This window comes from Hemiscyllium ocellatum, chromosome 32, assembly GCF_020745735.1.
Source record: "Hemiscyllium ocellatum isolate sHemOce1 chromosome 32, sHemOce1.pat.X.cur, whole genome shotgun sequence".
Lineage (NCBI taxonomy): Eukaryota > Metazoa > Chordata > Chondrichthyes > Orectolobiformes > Hemiscylliidae > Hemiscyllium > Hemiscyllium ocellatum.
In genome coordinates this window covers 42236410-42255137 of record NC_083432.1, presented here as the reverse complement: position 1 = coordinate 42255137, position 18728 = coordinate 42236410, and the positions used below count along the sequence as shown (strand labels likewise).

At 40.7% G+C, this 18728-nt stretch overlaps 1 protein-coding gene across 1 annotated transcript in view; it reads right to left on the bottom strand.

Moving 5' to 3' along the window:
- The window catches only part of med1 (mediator complex subunit 1), a 52877-nt gene that overhangs the window by 9613 nt on the left and 24536 nt on the right, over positions 1 to 18728 (bottom strand). The window contains exons 10-14 of the mRNA XM_060848829.1: positions 18111 to 18200; positions 17164 to 17278; positions 14997 to 15121; positions 13620 to 13741; positions 12552 to 12753 (exon numbers count right to left, since the gene is read on the bottom strand). Coding sequence (XP_060704812.1) covers positions 12552 to 12753; positions 13620 to 13741; positions 14997 to 15121; positions 17164 to 17278; positions 18111 to 18200 — 654 coding nt within the window. The remainder of the gene's footprint in view (positions 1 to 12551; positions 12754 to 13619; positions 13742 to 14996; positions 15122 to 17163; positions 17279 to 18110; positions 18201 to 18728) is intronic.

Below are 18728 nucleotides of genomic sequence, written 5' to 3'. Positions count from 1 at the left end.
AGATGCTCCTGGAAGCCTCAAGAAATCTGGGAAAAGATCCCCAAGCTATGACCCACAAAGGATCCAGGATCATGCTGTTCCAGGACTTCTCCCCAGCTTTGGTCCGAAAGAGGAAGGCATTTGATGAGGCGAAGAAGCGTTTAAGGGACTTAAATATCCAGTACTCCTTACGATATCCAGCGACGCTACGCCTTAGCCACGAAGGATCCATATATAACTTCGGATCACCGGAGAAGGCTAAGGAATTCTTGGACTCTCTTAAATAAGCTGTAAGAGAGTGTGGACGCTGGTCTGCCTTTCCCATTATTTTGGTTTACATCCCTTCATCTTTTCTTATCTTTCCCCCTATGTGTGTATGTATATATATATGTTGGGGCGTTTGGTTAATGTTGATGGGCGGAGGTGGTTACCTTATTCTATTTTACTTCTGTTTTTAGGAGCGGGGTTGTTTTTCTTTCCCCTGTTATTTTGTGGTATTATATTTAAGTATTACGTGTTGAGATTGTAATCTTATAGTTATATATGGTATTAATATTCCCAAATATATTTAGATGTGGGTGTGGGTGGGGGTGGGGTGTTCACTGTTAACTCTAGCTTTATATTATATTTGAATTCTCCTCATTTTATTGAGGAACACCTGGGTCAAGGGTGGGGCACTGGTTGGAAGAGGGTAAGATGGACTGTGGGAGAGGAAGTGACGCTCCCTGGGAACAAGGGAGAAAATCTCCAATTCGGAATGTTTTATATTTTTTATACTTAGAAAGAGTTTTTTGTTATATTGTTTTGAGTGTATCAGAGAATCTTTACTTTTGTAAATCTTGTATGCTCCATGCTCGGGATGTTCTAGATAGGGTTTCCCCTCCCGAGGGGTCTCGGATCTGTCCAGATGATTATGGCTGAACAGTCGGTTAAGTGGTGCACCTGGAATGTCAGGGGGAGTAATTCGCCAGTTAAAAGGAAGAAAATATTATCAAATCTTAAGAAGGAGAGAGTTGATATAGCTCTCCTACAGGAGACACACCTGTCGGATAAAGAACACTTAAAATTACGACAGGGCGGATTTGATCAGGCCTTTTTTTCCTCTTTTAATTCAAAAAGCAGGGGAGTCGTTATCCTTGTCCGGAAGAACTTCCCTTTGAAAATTCTAAATCAGATAAAAGACGAATCTGGACGATATATTTTGATTAAAGCCCTCATAAATGGAGAGGAATATGGGATCTTAAATGTATACTGCCCCCCGGCACACCCCTTTAAATTCATAACGGAAGCTTTTTCAAAACTGATGGCCTTTGGTGCCCGTCATACAATTATAGGGGGAGACTTTAATTGTATTATGGATCCGGAAATAGACAGGATTCCCAAGAGTGCCGCTGGAGTATCTCCCAGATCTAGACAACTGGCGGACCTGAATAAAGAATTAGGATTGGTAGATGTATGGAGATGTCTCCATCCACAGGGTAGAGATTTTTCTTTCTACTCTAATCCACATAAATGTTACACAAGAATTGATATGTTTTTTGCCCCATCGATTTTTCTAAACTCTATAGCAACCTGTAAAATAGGTACTATAGCAATCTCTGACCATGCCGCTGTATACATGGAAACTAAGGTAAAGAACAATGGGACATCTGCTCGGCATTGGCGTATGGACCCCTTCCTGATAAAAGATAGCAAATTTTTAAAGTACTTCTCCCAAGAACTTAAAACTTTTTTAGAAATTAATACTGGTACGGCTAGTAATCCGTCAATGATGTGGGAGACCATCAAAGCTTATGCACGAGGTTTGATCATCTCCTATTCAGCGACCCAGAGGAAAATGAAGGGAGAGCAACAGCGTCTGCTCGAAGCTCGCCTAAAAGCAGCCGAAACAGCATACGCTGATAGACCTTCTATCACAAAATTGCAGAGGATTACAGCTCTTAGGACAGCTTTAAACACCGCGCTTACTCAAACGGCTAAAAGGGAAATATTATTTGCGAAACAAAGATTATATGAATATGGCGACAAACCGGGTAGATACTTAGCATTTCTTGCAAAGAAAAAGAAAGCCCCTCAAACTATTCCGACCATCAAGGAAAGTACAGGTACCCTGACTCATGATCATAAAAAGATCAATGCGACCTTTAAAGAATTTTATTCTGAACTATATAGATCGCAGGATTGTGAAGATAGGATTAGGAGGATGCAGTCATTTTTTAAAAATTTGACCTTCCCGGGCCTGACTCCGGAACAGGTGTCGGCCCTAAATACCCCTTTAACAGTCCAAGAAATACTTGAGGCAATTAGGCAACTTCAGAGCGGAAAAGCACCGGGCCCGGATGGTTTTCAAGCTGAATTCTATAAAGAATTTACAGGAATATTGGTTGACCCACTTATGGATATGTATAATTTTGCGCATAGTCAGGTCTGTCTCCCGCCCACGCTGAAAGAAGCAAATATTTCTCTTATCCTCAAAAAAGGAAAAGACCCAGAAGATTGTGCATCTTACAGACCAATATCCTTACTAAATGTAGACTTTAAAATTCTCTCAAAAATGTTAGCACTAAGACTAGAAAGGGTACTGCCATATATTATAAAGGAGGACCAGACGGGATTTATTAAGGGCCGCAGATCATCCAATAATATCAGAAGGGTCTTGAATATGATCCAAGCCTGTCATCAGGGAAAGATACCAGGAGTAGTAATTTCATTGGATGCGGAAAAGGCATTTGATAGGGTTGAATGGTCATATTTATTTTACACATTGGAAAGGTTTGGCGTTGGACAGGTGTTTACCAAATGGGTTTCAACATTGTATAATGACCCCAAAGCAGCTGTTATTACTAATGGGTTAAGATCGGATGGCTTCAGTGTGGGTAGGGGCTGCCGTCAAGGATGTCCCCTCTCACCATTGTTGTTTACATTGATAATCGAACCATTAGCAGAAGCCATCCGGACTGATCCTAATATAATGGCCCCGAGGATTGGTACAGGTAAACACAAAATTACCCTCTATGCAGATGACGTTCTCTTATTCCTCAGTAATCCTTTAATGTCAGTGCCTCGTCTAATTCAAGTTATTAATACATTTAGTGCATTCTCAGGCTATAAAATTAATTTTTCAAAATCGGAAGCCATGCCAATGGGTGGTCTGGCTATGATACCCCACTTAATGGACGGATCCCTTTTTCCCTTCCGTTGGTCCCTGGAGGGCTTCTTATATTTAGGTATTTTTATCACGCCAGTATTTGATCAGCTGTATAGGGCTAATTTTGTACAATTAATGGAAAGGATAAGGCAGGACCTCCAGCGATGGAGAGACCTTCCGATTTCCTGGCTAGGGAGAATAGCATTAATTAAAATGAATGTTCTGCCCCGTCTCTTATATCCTATGAGAATGCTCCCGCTGATGCTGCCAAGGCTAGCCCTACGTAAATTATATAGCTGGTTGGGCTCCTTTATTTGGAACCATAGACGGCCCCTTATTAAGCTGAAGAAGCTACAGCTTCCACAGGCAAGGGGAGGACTGGACTTCCCAGACTTTAGGAAATATCAGTTAAGCTCCCTACTAAGTTACATAGCTGATTGGGTTTCATCTGATCCACAATCAATTTGGCTGGATATCGAAGCCTCCCAAGTAAAATACCCACTTATTAACCTTTTATTTTTAGATAAGAGGAAAATCATTACAGACCACTGTAAAAATCCCATAATATTAAACACAATTAAGGCCTGGAATATAATGCGGCAAAATGAGGGTAACTCACATAAAACATCCCCCCATGCACCAATAGTAGGCGCATGGGGATTCCAACCGGGGATTACAGATGCCACCTTTAAACTCTGGAGATCCAGGGGCATCTCATGCTTAGGGGACCTATTTAAAGATGGGATCCTGATGTCCTTTGAGCAGCTGCGTCTGAAATTCGGAATACCTAATGGGGATCTCTTTCGATACTTCCAAGTTCGAGATTATATACAGAGGAAGACTACATTAATAGATAGTCTTTATAAATCAGACAGAGAACGTAATGTCTTACGACCAGCGGGGGCATCCTCCGTTAGTACTATATACCATTTGCTACATGATGGAGTCTCAGGAGACATGGATGACCTGCTTAAAACATGGGAGCAGGACTTGGGGCTAGAAATCTCTGAGGATATGTGGAATGACATTTGGGAAAATGCTAGAAGAATTGCTATCTGTAACAGAACTCAGGCTATCCAACTAAAGATACTTCATAGGGCCCATATAGCTCCGGCTCGACTGGCAAAATTTAAGGCAGGAGCATCTCCAATGTGTCCCAAATGCAAAATAGAGGTGGGTACTCTTGTACATTGTCTGTGGACTTGTCAGAAAATCCGCAGATACTGGACTAAAGTGGCAAATACCCTGACAGAAATTTTAGGAACGGAAATTAGGGTGGACCCTGTATCTCTCCTTTTGGGCTTTTCGAACCTCTCATCTCTGGATATGCATGGGAAGAGACTATTTTCTATTCTCTCTTTCTGTGCAAGGAAAAATATTTTGGTGAACTGGGTGGCTGAGGGCCCCCCTGGACTTTCAAATTGGCACAGATTAATTATGGAATATATCCCCCTTGACTTCCTCACAAATATGGTGCACCGAAAGACTGAATTATTTTATAAAATATGGCAGCCCTTTTTGAATTATATAAATGCAGATATTTCGGCTATCCTAACAAGGGCTTTTATTTAGTGAAGATTTCAGACCGGGCTGCTCCGGGGCCCCTTGGGAGAGGAATCCTGCGCGAATACGGGTTTTATTATATTTGATGTTTATACATTCCGAGCATGTAAGAGACTTATGTATACACTCTGGTTAGTTATAGGTTAGATTAGTAGAAAGTTGAGTTTTTTTTTCTTTCTTTTTTCGTTTCTTTTTTTTCTTTTTTTGTTTTCTTTCTTTCTCTTTTCTTTGTTAAATTATGACTATTGTATATATGATTTAATTGTACATCAATGTTTGTATTTGAGAGTTTTGTTTATTTTTGTAAATTTGCAAAAATGTTAAATTTCAATAAAAATATCTACAAAAAAAAAGCTTCAATTTGCAAAGTTAGCATATGCCAAAGTGGCTGTGGGGGCCATTTGCGAAACAGAAAGAAAATCATGTTGGGGCCATGCTAACTTCATGTTATTCAATAATACTGTTCTGATTCCCTCTGATATTACAGATTTTTTTTTATTAATTCATGTGGCATGGGCATCACTGGCAGGACAGAATGCTGCCCGATTTTGATGTCCTTGAGAAGGTGTTGACGAGCTGCCTTCTTGAACCGCTGCAATCCACACACTGTAGGTTGACACACAATGCCCTTCAGGAGAGAATTCCAGTATTTTGCCCCAGCAATAGTGAGGAACAGTGATGTGTTTCAGTCAGGATGGGGAGGGACTTGGAGGGGAACTTTCAGGTGATAGTGTTACCACACATCTGCTGCTCTCATTCGTTTGGTTGGAAATGGTCGTGGATTTGGAAGGAGCTGTCTAAGAACCTTTGGTGAATTTCTGCAGTGCATGTTGTAGATAGTACACATTGCTGTTACGGAGCATTAGGGGTGAAGGGAGTGGAAGATTTTATTGGTGGCAATCAAGCTGGTTGCTTTGTCCAGAATGGTGTCAAGCTTAGAGCCACACACCACACCCATCCTGGCAAGTGGTGAGTACTCTATCACACTCCTGACTTGTACCTTGCATATGGTGGGCAGGTGTTAGGGAATCAGAAGGTGAATTACTCGCCACAGTATTTCTAGCTTCTAACTTGCTCTTATTTATGTGACTAGTCCAGTTGAGTTTCTGGTTAAGGTAATCCCCAATTGCCGATAGTAGGGGATTCACTGATGGTGACACCGTTGAATGTAAAAGGGCATTGGTTAGATTGTCTTATTGGAGATGGTCAATGCATGACATTTGTGTGTGCTTGCTACTGAGAATGTTGGTAGCCTTACATCTGCTAAGATTTGCAGGAAAGCACTTGACCATGGAGGGGGGCCCATTTGTTCAGAAGAATTGGCGACATCTGTTCTTAGTGTCAATGGATCGGTGTAAAGGAGGTGATAACATTTGTTCACTTGTGGAATCTGTGGCAATGCTTCCTTCTCACACTGGAGGCATGCATATTTCACCGTGGACGGGTCAGTTAATTAATTTGCTGGGTTATATCAAAGACTCTTAACAAAACTCATTTTCAATAGGAAAAGAACCTGTAATTTAATAAGCAGAGTGGAACATGCACGTAATCAAAGAATCCTGATACATTTTCATGTATACCACACTGAGCAGATTAGAATTTATGAAGCTCAGCTCCCTCATCCTGACCATGCTGGGAAGTGAATGTCTCATTACCCTTACAGGCTAGGAAAACACAAAGGCTGAAAGTTGGGAGATATTCGTGCGTGTGAGAGAGAGAGGGAAAGAGAAAACATGCTACTGTAAATTTAATTCACAGACTGAAGAGTTCAAGGGACACAAAGAGAGACAGACAGACAGGACGGAAGCTGGTGGAAAGATTAACCCTTTTGGGGCCTGATTTGAGTGTGCACTGGCTTGTCATGATTGAATGTATGTATGTTGTTCTCTGGAGCTCAAGATCCAGAAATGTTATGAATTTAATTTGCATTCTGGGAATTTAAGATGATTTTAAAAGAAAAGCCATTTTGTAGGACAATGGTACTGGCCACGTTAGCTGAGCGAGATGATTCCATGACCTTTTGCACATAGTTTAGACGAGTCTCTCGTTGTGATGCACTAGCCAAAGCAAATGACCATCTGGCCTGGCTTGATCCAGGATTCCCACTTTGATGTCCATGTAGTTTAATTAGTCAAGCATACACAGACCTGTCAATGAGTTTTGTTTCCTCTACAAACTTTTGCCACTTTATTGCTGCTTATCTGATTAAGGACAGGTGGCATTTTTGTAATTTTAATACAAAATTCTGTATAAAGACAGCTTTTTTGCAACAATCAGGGGAGTAACCTGGTAAAGCACTTAGGGGTCAGAGCTGGCACCCCTACTTTGCTAATGATTTTAAAACCTTAGCTCAAGCCTGGCTTGTAGGTATCTATGTTATAGTGCAACATTGATGCCATTGGTAAATAAAGCTAACAATTTAAATTAAACTGTCCATAAGAGTTTTATATTCCAGACGACCACAGAGTACGATCTCCGGGACGAACCAGGAGAGGCTTACAGGTCGAGTTCATCAGCGATTCTCTGAGCCGTCTCAAATCGGTACTTTGGCAGTAGCCCAAGCCGGGATATTATCCGGAACTAGCTGCATTTGAACATGGCCAGATTCAGAATGGAGCTGAGACATTGTCTAATCATTGACAAGTAGCCCCATTTCTGACATTATGATGGAGAGGAGGTCATTGATGAAGCAACTGAAGATGGTTGGGCGTAGGACACTATCTTGAGGAACTCCTGCAGAGATGTCCTGGAGCCTAGATGATGGACTTCCAACAACCACAATCACCTTCCTGAATGCCAGATATGATTCCAACCAATAGAGGGTTTGCCGCCAATACCAGTTTTGTTGGGGCTCCTTGATGCCACATTCAGTCAAATGTGGTCTTCTTGGCTGTCGCTCTCCCCTTACCTCTGGAATCCAGCTCTTTTGTCCAGATTTGAACAAAGGCTGCAATGAGGTCAGGAGCTGAGTGACTCTGATGGAAACCAAACCGGATGTCATTGAGCCTAATAGCACTATTGATGACACCATCCATCACTTTACTCATGACTGACTGTAGACTGATGGGGCGGTAATTGGCTGTTGGATCTGCCCTGCTTCTTTTTATGTACAGGACATACCTGGGCGATTTTCCACATTGTCTGGTATCTGCCAGCATTGTGGCTGTACTGGAACAGTTTGGCTGGTGGAACACCAGGTTCTGGAGCACAAATTGCCAGTACTATTGCCGAATGTTGTCAGGGTCTATAGCCCTGCATTAACCTGTGCCTTCGAGCATTTCCTGATATCAAGTGAGAGGAATCAAATTAGCTGAAGACTGGTATCTGCGATGCTGGAGACTACTGGAGAAAGTGGAGATGGATCATCCAGTTCTTGCTGAAGATTGCTGCAAATACTCCAGTCAGATCTTTTGCACTGGTGTATTGAACTCTTCCATCATTGTGGAGCCTCCACCCACAGTGAGTTCTTAAATTGACCAGTACTATTCACGACCAGATGTGGAAGAACTGCAGGGCTTAGATATGATCTGTTGATTGTGAGATTGTTTAGCTCTATCTGCTGCTCATGCAGTTTGGAATGCAAGTAGGCCTTTTTGGTAGCTTATCCAAAGTGACACCTCATGTTTGAGTATGCCTGGCGCTGCTCCCAGCATACCCTCCTACACTCTCCACTGAACCAGGGGTGACCCCCTTCTTTAATGGTGATAGGTCCACAGGGCTGCCATTCTATTTTCTGGTGCCTAGATTGATGCCAGGTGACCTGTCGGGTTTCATTTCTTCGTTGACTTTGCAGTGACTGATATAACTGAGTGCTTGCTCGACGACTTCAATAGGACAGTTGAGAGCCAATCACATTGCTGTGGGTCTGAAGTCACACATAGGCCAACCAGGCTAAGACGGCAGATTTCCTTCTCTGGAGGACATTGGAGAGCCAGATGGGATTTTACTGACAATTGACAATGGTTTCATGTTTCTCAGTAGATTCTTAATTCCAGATTTTTAAAATTGAATTCAAATTTTGTTGTGGCAGGATTTGAATCCAAGTCCCCAGAACATTATCTGAGTTTCTGGATTAAAAGTTGAGCGATAATACGAAAGGGCCATCGCAGGTTATGACACCGAAACAGGCCATTTGGTCCATCATGTCTGCACTGGCTCTTCAAACAAGCATCATTACCAATGTCCTGCCTCTTCCCACATCCTTGCACCTCATTTATATCCAAATAAACATCCAATGCCCTCCCAAACGTCTCAATTGAACCTGCATCAGAGCCATTTCCAGGTAGTGCCTTCCAAACCCTAACTGCTCAAAACATGAAAATTTTCTTTCTCACATCACCCTTACTTCACTTGCAAATCACGTTAAACCTAAGCCCTCTTGTTCTTGCTCCTTTTACAAGCTGGAACAATGTCTTCCTACCTACGCGACAAGATACATTAAAGATTTTAAAAACCTTTACCAAATCTCCTCTCAGACCTCTTCTCTCCAAGGAGAACAGACCCAACTTTTTCAATTTATCCTCATAACTAAAGTTTCTCATTCCTGGAACCAATCTTGTAAATCCCTTTTACACTCTCCTGGAGTAGATGAATTTGAAATCATTCTAGCCAATGCACAAATACTGACAGCATTTGCATATTGCAGATGCATACTCTCAATAGAGATCCTGTTAAGGCTGACTGTTGTAATATGAGCTCTCTGTGCATATGCAGGCTTCAGCACCCTTCATTGGCATGAGGAACATACACATCCTTAATTGTTATTGAAGTCCCTTTTTGAACTGGTGCAGTCCTTGAGGTTTGAGGTAAACTCACAACACTTCCAGAAAGGGAGTTCCAGAATTTTGATCCAGCAATAGTAAAGAAAGACGAAAATGCTAAGTCAGGATGGCTTCTGGCTTGGAAGGGAACTTGCAGATGATGGTGTTCCCATGTATCTACTGCCTTTGCCTGTCTAAGTGGCAGCCAGTTGTGGGTTTGAAAGGAGCACTATCAGCGTCGTCTTAGTTAGGTATTGCAGCATAATTTTGAAGATGGTACTCATTGCTGCCATAGTGCATCAGAAGTGGAGGTATTGAATGTTATTGGTGGTGGACTGGGTGCCAATCAATTGGGCTAAATGGTGTCAAACTTTGAGTGTCATTGGTGGTGCACCCATCCAAGGAATTAGAGAGTACTCCATTACACAGCCAACATGTGCCTTGCAAAGGCACTGGGGAGCCAGAAGATGATTTATGCGCAGTCAAGTACCAAGTTTCTGACCTGGTCTTGTAGCCCCAGTATGTATACACATATTCAATTTATGATCAGTGGCATCCCTCATAATGATGACATGGTATCGGGAGATTTAACGATGGTCATATCGTTGAATATTAAGGGGTGATATTGAGGTTCTATTACTGAGATTGTAATTACTTGGCACTCGTGTGACACAAATATTACATGGTCAAGGTGAAAGATAATATTCTAAGGAAATCAGAAGGCACCAGAACCAGTCAGTCGACATGCATTATACCATAAACCATTCATACTCATGACCACAGTAACTAGCTCTCTGAGCTCCAAACCAGCATGAATCCAGTTGCAAGTTGATATCACCTTCTGGAAGGAGGTCGACAACTAACCAACAACTCGGGCAACACATCGTTGAGGAAAACAAAGCTGATTCTATATGTTTAAGTGAGATGGAGTGGGTGTGTGGAAAGGTGGGATAAAAGTAAGTCACTAGTGTTTATATTACCAAAAAGTACAACAGTGAGTACCACTGAACAAGGCTGGATGGGTTAATCAGTTTGTTGCCTCTAGAGTTATTTTGATAATTTTTTCCCCACGAGGCCCTTCGTGAATGGACAGCAGATACTTCTAAACTTTCATTAAAATATCATTACACTCCCCTCCACATCCTTTTAATTTTGCAGACATTTAAGGGTGTGCTCAAATTATTTTGCCTTCACCTTCTCAGGGCCCTATTCTCTCCCTAGTTATCCTTTTGTCCTTAATATATTTGTAAAAACCCTTTCGATTCTCCTTAATTCTATTTGCCAAAGCTATCTCATGTCCCCTTTTTGCCCTCCTGATTTCCCTCTTAAGTATACTCCAACTTCCTTTATACTCTAAGGATTCACGCAATCTATCCTGTCTATACCTATATTTCTTTAGTCATCCAGCATTCCCTCTACTTACCAGCCTTTCCTTTCACCCTGACAGGAATATACTTTCTCTGGATTCTTGTTCTCTCATTTCTGAAGGCATCGCATTTTCCAGCCGTCCCTTTACCTGCGAACATCTGCCCCCAATCAGCTTTCGAAAGTTCTTGCCTAATACCATCAAAATTGGCCTTTCTCCAATTTAGAACTTCAACTTTTAGATCTGGTCTATCCTTTTCCATCACGGTTTTAAAACTAATAGAATTATGGTTGCTGGCCCCAAAGTGCTTCCCCACTGACACCTCAGCCATGCCTTATTTCCCAAGAGTAGGTCAGGAGTAGGTACATCCACATACTGAATCAGAAAATTGTCTTGTACTCACTTAAGAAATTCCTCTCCATCTAAACCTTTAACACTATGGCAGTCCCAGTCTATGTTTGGAAAGTTAAAATCCCCTACCATAACTACCCGATTATTCTTACTGATAGCTGAGATCACCTTACAGGATCTGAACCAGATGGGCCAATGGGCTGAGAAGTGGCAGATGGAGTTGAATTCAGATAAATGCGAGGTGCTGTATTTTGGGAAAGCAAATCTTAGCAGGACTTATACACTTAATGGTAAGGTCCTAGGGAGTGTTGCTGAACAAAGAGACCTTGGAGTGCAGATTCACAGCTCCTTGAAAATGGAGTTGCAGGTAGATAGGATAGTGAAGAAGGCGTTTGGTGTGCTTTCCTTTATTGGTCAGAGTATTGAGTACAGGAGTTGGGAGGTCATGTTATGGCTGTACAGGACATTGGTTAGGCCATTGTTGGAATATTGCATACAATTCCGGTCTCCTTCCCATTGGAATAATGTTGCGAAACTTAAAAGGGCTCAGAAAAACTTTACAAGGATGTTGTCAGGGTTGGAGGATTTGAGCGATAGGGAGAGGCTGAACAGGCTGGGGCTGTTTTCCCTGGAGTGTCGGAGGCTGAGGGGTGACCATATAGAGGTTTACAAAATTATGAGGGACATGGATAGGATAAATAGACAAAGTCTTTTCCCTGGGGCCAGGGAGTCCAGAATTAGACAGCATAGGTTTAGGGTGCGAGGAGAAAGATATAAAAGAGACCTCAGGTGCAACTTTTTCACACAGAGGGTGGTACATGTATGGAATGAACTGCCAGAGGAAGCGGTGGAGGTTGGTACAATTGCAACATGTAAGAGACATTTGGATGGGTATATAAATAGGAAGGGTTTGGACGGATATGGGCCGAGTGCTGGCAGGTGGGACTAGATTGAGTTGGGATATCTGGTCGGCATGGACGGGTTGGATCGAAGGGTCTGTTTCCATGCTGTAAATCTCTGTGACTCTATGACACTCAGCATGACATTAACCAGAAACTGACTGTGATTAAATGGTAGGGGAAGCCCAGAATAAATGGGGGAGATTAATCATTGAGTGTTGCCAATGCTGAACAGAGAATTCATCAATGTCTAAACAAATCCTTTCAGCTGTCTTTTCAAGGACATAATAAGTCACAAGGAAGTTAAGTGCATGTTTGCTTACTTGTAGAAACAATTTTCAACAACTCATGAGATATAACAAGCTTCTGTTGCTCCACAAGGGAGTACAATCTGAGAATCTGAGCATATCCAACTCACAAACAGGTAAATGAAAAACCCCAGCATGCAAACCAAGTAGATTCTTGCAAATAAAACCTCCTCATACCTTCCTTTAGCACAGTCCTTTTCACGCAGCTCCCAATCAGTGTGTTGTAGGCCACTTGATGTCGGATAAGTTCCAGGATTTGTGGCACCTGGCCTGGATGTCTGAAAGGGATTTTATGAAGCAGTGTCCCCTGCAGGGACCTTCCATCGTGGATTGGGGCATCCTTGTTCAGAAAGTAGCAATGCTGCTGGCCTGGTAAAGACTGGCAAAACATCAAGCGTTTAGTTTAATTAAATATTACACGTACTTTTAGGAAATAGAAGCTAACAGATAAGCTTCAAGTTAACCTGCAGTTTACATTTATCATTGATGTTGTTGACAGGACGATCTTTGTCAAACTCGCAAAACTTACTTTTATTCCCCTGTCCACCCACCCACTCCATGTCACTTACACATACAGAATGGGCTTTGTTTTTAAGGTGACGAGGACTCATGGCAGAGGCAAGGAGTTATCTGGACGCTTTTTTTTCTTTTGGCTGTTTCTTTTAGTTCTGCTTCTGCTTTTAGCCCAGTCTTTTGTACACTAAATGGTGGCAGGCAATGACAACTTTGTACACTTTTCTCGGTACTCAAGTAGACATGACAATAAAATCTAAATCTAAAGAAATCAATCAAATGAATAAGTGAGAGATTGTATGTCTGCCATATGAATATTGACATAGTACAGGAATATTTACTTCAGGACATATAACCTCACTTTGCTCTCCATTTGCCATAAAAATGAGTCCTGCTAGTTTTATTACATTAAGAGACATCTTTCACAAGTCAATAATGATGGTGATAATGAACAGATTACTTAATTGTGAAAGAGATCACATGAAGTCCAATCCTGTCCTCAGCCAACGTCCACTTAAGTGCACTCTGCAAGAAATATGTATGAGTAGCAAATATGAATATTCTGTCTAATGTTTCCACACCTAGCTTAAGGGTAGTGAAGGCGCAAAGCACCCTAGCTAAGGTCAGTGAACTCAGCATTCAAAACACAAGTCAGCTAATAACCAAATCAATCATAATGTTTCAAAGGAATAGCATTATATGTTTATAAACTTCAATATTTCAATCACTCACAGCATAAAACCGCATGTTGTGTTTCAAAGTTGATGAGATGCCATCCTTCCCTGAGAGCACAAATTGCGTGATCAATTCATAGAGTGGAACTGGAGTAGCAGGAGGATCAAAGAGTGGGATACCTATCCAAATATACACAGATGACAAATGTCACGAATAGAAGGTGAAAAATCATTATCAGACACAAGTGAACTTCTAATTGTTCAGTTTAGACTATGCACTGGTCTGTTGCTTTCTGAGCTAAAACATTGAAAATTGTATTTACTAAACATCCTTTTAAAACCAAGAAGCTAGTTACAGATTTAGTTCATGTTTTACAGGTTACTATAATCTGTAATACGTTTCTGCCAATAAACTGCAACAAAATCGAATACTTTATTCCATCACAGTGACTACTTTCACTGCTAGGTGGCATCAGTGAGCTTTTGTAAAAGCTCACAGGGCATTACCAAAGGCCTAAAATCTCAAATTCTATTCTGAAAACTATTTAAACTCCAACCATCATTTACACTGAATTCAAAAATGCCCACTTTCTCTCTGAAGTGTAAATCATAGAGGATGAGCTTGTGTAGGGGTCTGTGTGTGCGTATGCTTGCATCTGTGTTGGTGAGACAAAGTATGAGAGAGTTGGGCGATGAATCTGTGAGGTATCTGCTCCCAATCCAATTTTGTATAATGTCACCAAACATAGATCAGGTGCAGGAATCCCAGATGATTTCATTTTTTAAAAAAATACTTAATCTATGAACACTGAGCTCAACTGTTATTCCCAAACTGAGATTAAAAAACTCAGCACAGAACTGAGAGTCACCGAAGCAGTGCTTCGACAGCTCCTGAATGTTCTAACTTTGAAATCCTGGTTGTTTTCAGAGGATGGCTGTTTGAAGGCTATCATTACATACAGGACACACATTCTGCCCTCATCCTAAACTTTGGAATTATTTCTCAAGGTCTCCATAAAACCTACCCATTGTCAGTCGGACTACTATCTCCTAATGTGGCACTGTGTCACGTTTTGACTGATAATATTTGTTAGGTGATTTGTGATATTTCCATGTGTGTGAAAGACACTGCAAGTTATTGTTTGAATAGAAAAGTTGCTGCAACATCAGAAAATACATCATAAATGATATGCCCATCATGCGCTGAGTTTATAATTAATCTACAAACTGATTAACCTAAGAGCACCACAGTGAAACTCGAAAAACACCATACTGTTCTGGCTGCAGAATTTTGAACAATGATAGTAGGAAGTACTTCAAACTTCACGTGCTCAATCCTGATACTCTCACCAAACAGGACTATAAAAAGTTTTTCAGAACAAAATCAGAACTCTGATGGCACGATTTCTCTCACAAATGGTGTCCATAAACTAACCTAAAAAGTTCTGAAGTTTCTGAATGCAGAACGCTGATACAGGAATTGGCCTTGGAAATTTTAGGAAGAAGCAGGCTGGAAGGTCCACACTGTTTGCATTTGTCACAGAAGAAAAAGAAGGAGTGCTAGAAGAGGAAAAATGAGGCAAGGTTACCACACTGCTACCCAACAGTCAGAACACGATGAAGCATTATGGCATCTCTTCCAGGGCATAAGCCTCAAATGCAAACTCTTCTTTTTTAAATGATGCTATAGCATTACACAGAATAAAAGGAGGAGTTTTGGAAAAATGAATCTTATGACTGGGTATTTGTCATAGCTTGACTAGACATTAAATAAGGAATTTCCTTCATGTGTGACTAATGAGCTACTGATAGCGAAACGAAAACAAGACCATAACTGATCAAAGCCTTGCCATAATTTTTTGATGCTAATTATTGATCATTAAAGAGTGTTTGGTTGTGGAAGATAGGACCCAATTTACTACTATTTGATGGCCTGTGGTTTCGAAACAGGCAAGTGCATTTTTTCAGCTGATATAAGCAAAGGCTGAAGGACTTAGCTAGAGGCTTCGCCCTACATTTAGGAAATGGTAGATATACCATTTGGAGAGCCAATTTAAAAATTATTTTTGTCCTAAATTAAATAAAGCAGCATGCAAACCATTCGGAAAAGAAACCATCCTACAATGCCAAAGTATATGACAGAAAATTATTCAAATATTAGCAATGTAAACAGAGGGGGAAAAAAAATCATGGCTCATAAAACGGCTTACGGATGGATTGTGACTGAGAAGCTGCAACATTACCAGCACGTGCAGACCACCTCCCCACCCCCACAACCCTCCAAACATTGCTTGGGGAATAGCTAGTGAAACACTTTTCCTGTAGCTGTGGCTACAATTACACTTCAAGTTTAGTATCAATCTGAATGGCTTTTATGTTTGTGCCAAAGTCAAAATACATTGTATAAATTGAGTTAAGTGCCCAATGCCCAGCCAGTCCCATTCCCTCACTCTATCCATACAGCACTGCAATTTATTTCTCTGAAGTTTCTATTCAATTTCCTTTAGAAACCAGTGATTATTATTTCTCCCAACCTCATAAGCAACATGCTCCAGGGCTTTATCACTTGCTGCATTTAAAAAAAACTTTCTTCAGATCCCCTCTGTATCTGTATCTCATATTTAATGAAAATAGCTTTTCTTTATCTACCTTATCTAAATCTGTCACAATCCTGTACACCGCTTCCAAATCTCCCCATAACCTCCTTTACTCTAAGGAGAATCATCTAAGCTTCTCCAATCTAATCATGTAGCTAAAATCCCTCACATGATCATTCTCAAGAACCCTCACATCCTTCTCAAAGAGTTTTGTCCAGACCTGGATGTACTACACTAGCTGTGGCCAAATCAGAGCTTTTCAAAGGTTCGTAATAACTCCCTGCTTTTATATTCAACAATTTTATTTATGAAGCCCAAGATCCGAAATGCTCTGTTAATCACTCTCACAACATGGCCTAGCACAGGGGTGGGGAACCTGGCCTTTAGGCCGCATGCGACCTTCCAGACCATTGTGTGTGGCCTTTTCAATGAATCCAAATTTTGCAGAACAAATCTTTTATTTTTTATTGATATGTTTTATTCGTCCATTATTATTTTTATTTTAATCTTAAAATGAATGTATTTAAAATACCAGAGAGTTAACTTTAGAATTAACTCTTTTTCTCTTTTTTGTTAGTCAGTACATAATAGTTAGAATTTTACAAAATAATGTGAATTTTGAAGAATATATAATTGAAGTTTCTTGGAGGTGGCCTTATTAGATTACAACTAACATAATGTGACCTTCCAACATGAAAAGGTCCTCACCTCTGGCCTAGCATTTTCAAGGTGCTGATTTGGCTTTGATTCCAGATTCAAGCTGCACCAACACAATGCAGTGCTGCTGCAAAGCCAAACAGTTTTGTATCAGTCTGTAATGGTGTAATTGCATCTTGGTAAGGTCAATTATTAGCCTATGTGAGGACCATTGTCAACCACTGCATTGCTTTGTTAAGAAAGTACCTTTTAACACTATACTTAGGCAATTATTTCCAAACTGCAGTACTAAACAAGCAACAATTATTTTTATCCAAAGATCCATTCATCAGCAACAAGTATTCTTACCCTTTGTTGTCAGTGGGATGAGAACCACAGATCAGGGGGGCTATTGGCAGTTTACACATTGCCGTGGTGGGTCCCTCAATTGTTACAAACACATTCATACCCAAGGAACGGGGAACTGCACAGGAGGTATAAAAATTATTAGTTTTCAAACTACATCAAAACAAAGCATAAAAAAACAGAACTTTGTTATATAAAAAAGACAGCATTACACAAAATTACAAATAGGTCTGACTGAGAATAAAAACAGTTGAGCTTCCAAGGTTGAGGCAATTCATTCAACCTCCCAACTTATTTATCAGTGTAAAAGGATAAAGTTTCTTAAATGGTTTTCTGGAGTCTGCAGTTTCAGTCATACAGTATTGTATTTTCTCTTTCTGATCTATCATGTTATGACTGTCAACATGTTGCTTTTGATGAGTTTACATGAATTAGGAAGTCTTACCAAAATTACATTGACAGATGACTGACTTAGACTCAAGAGTGTGGTGCTGGAAAAGCACAGCAGGTCAGGCAGCATCCGAGGAGCAGGAGAATCAATATTTCAGACAAAAGCACTTCATCAGAAATATCATTCCTGATGAAGGGCTTTTGCCAAAACATCGATTTTCCTGCTCCTCAGATGCTGCTTGACCTGCTGTGCTTTTCCATCACCACACTCTTGACTCTAATCTCCAGCATCTGCAGTACTTTCGCCTAGATAGCCGACTTAGGACTACTACAGAAAGTCAGCTAAACATGGGCTGAACTAGGTCAAGTAATAATGAAATGAACAAAACGTCTTTCACCTTCAATACCCCCGGAAGCTGATAAATTCGATTCAAAATGATACCAGGGAAAACAATACACCTTTAGTTTTGCAGTTTCCCAGATCCTAGACATTTCTCATTATATTCTTAACTTCACCATCTAATGAGCTTCTGACAACAAATGGAATGTTGGCAACACACCATTACTTTCATTAAGGTTCATAGGAGAACCAGTTCCCTCTTCAAACAGGTCATAAGGAGAGATGTAGTACTTTAAGTTCATCAAGTGTCCTGCAAAATCAAAGATACATTGACTCAAGACAAAGCCACCACTAAATAAAGCAACAGAAAAAAAACCTAGAAGCATTAGACATAAAGATCAATTGCCAGCTGAAATGGAAAGACAGATTAATGCTTTGTGTAGAAACCTTTATCAATTTTCATGAAGGATTTTATTAGAGTATTAACTGATTCTCACTGTCTAAACTAACGTAACGATACTGTGTGAGATATTGCTGCTGCTACTTTGGCCAATCACTAGTTTTTTAGGGAATGTGTACTGAGGGGTGGGCATGACAGAGTATCACTGTTGTAGCCGGTGTATTAGGGGAGGAGGGCTGCATTTTCAGCAAGAGCTTATAGCAAACAGTGTATTTACACAACTCTTAACTGCAACGAGGTACTTGTTCACTATACAGGTCGTGAAATAGCCACTGAAATCTATGTGCACAGTAAACACAAACCGCACATACAACAATGGCATTGAATTGTCCTTTATTATCAACATATAAAGGTGGGAATGGAAAAATTTATTTCCTC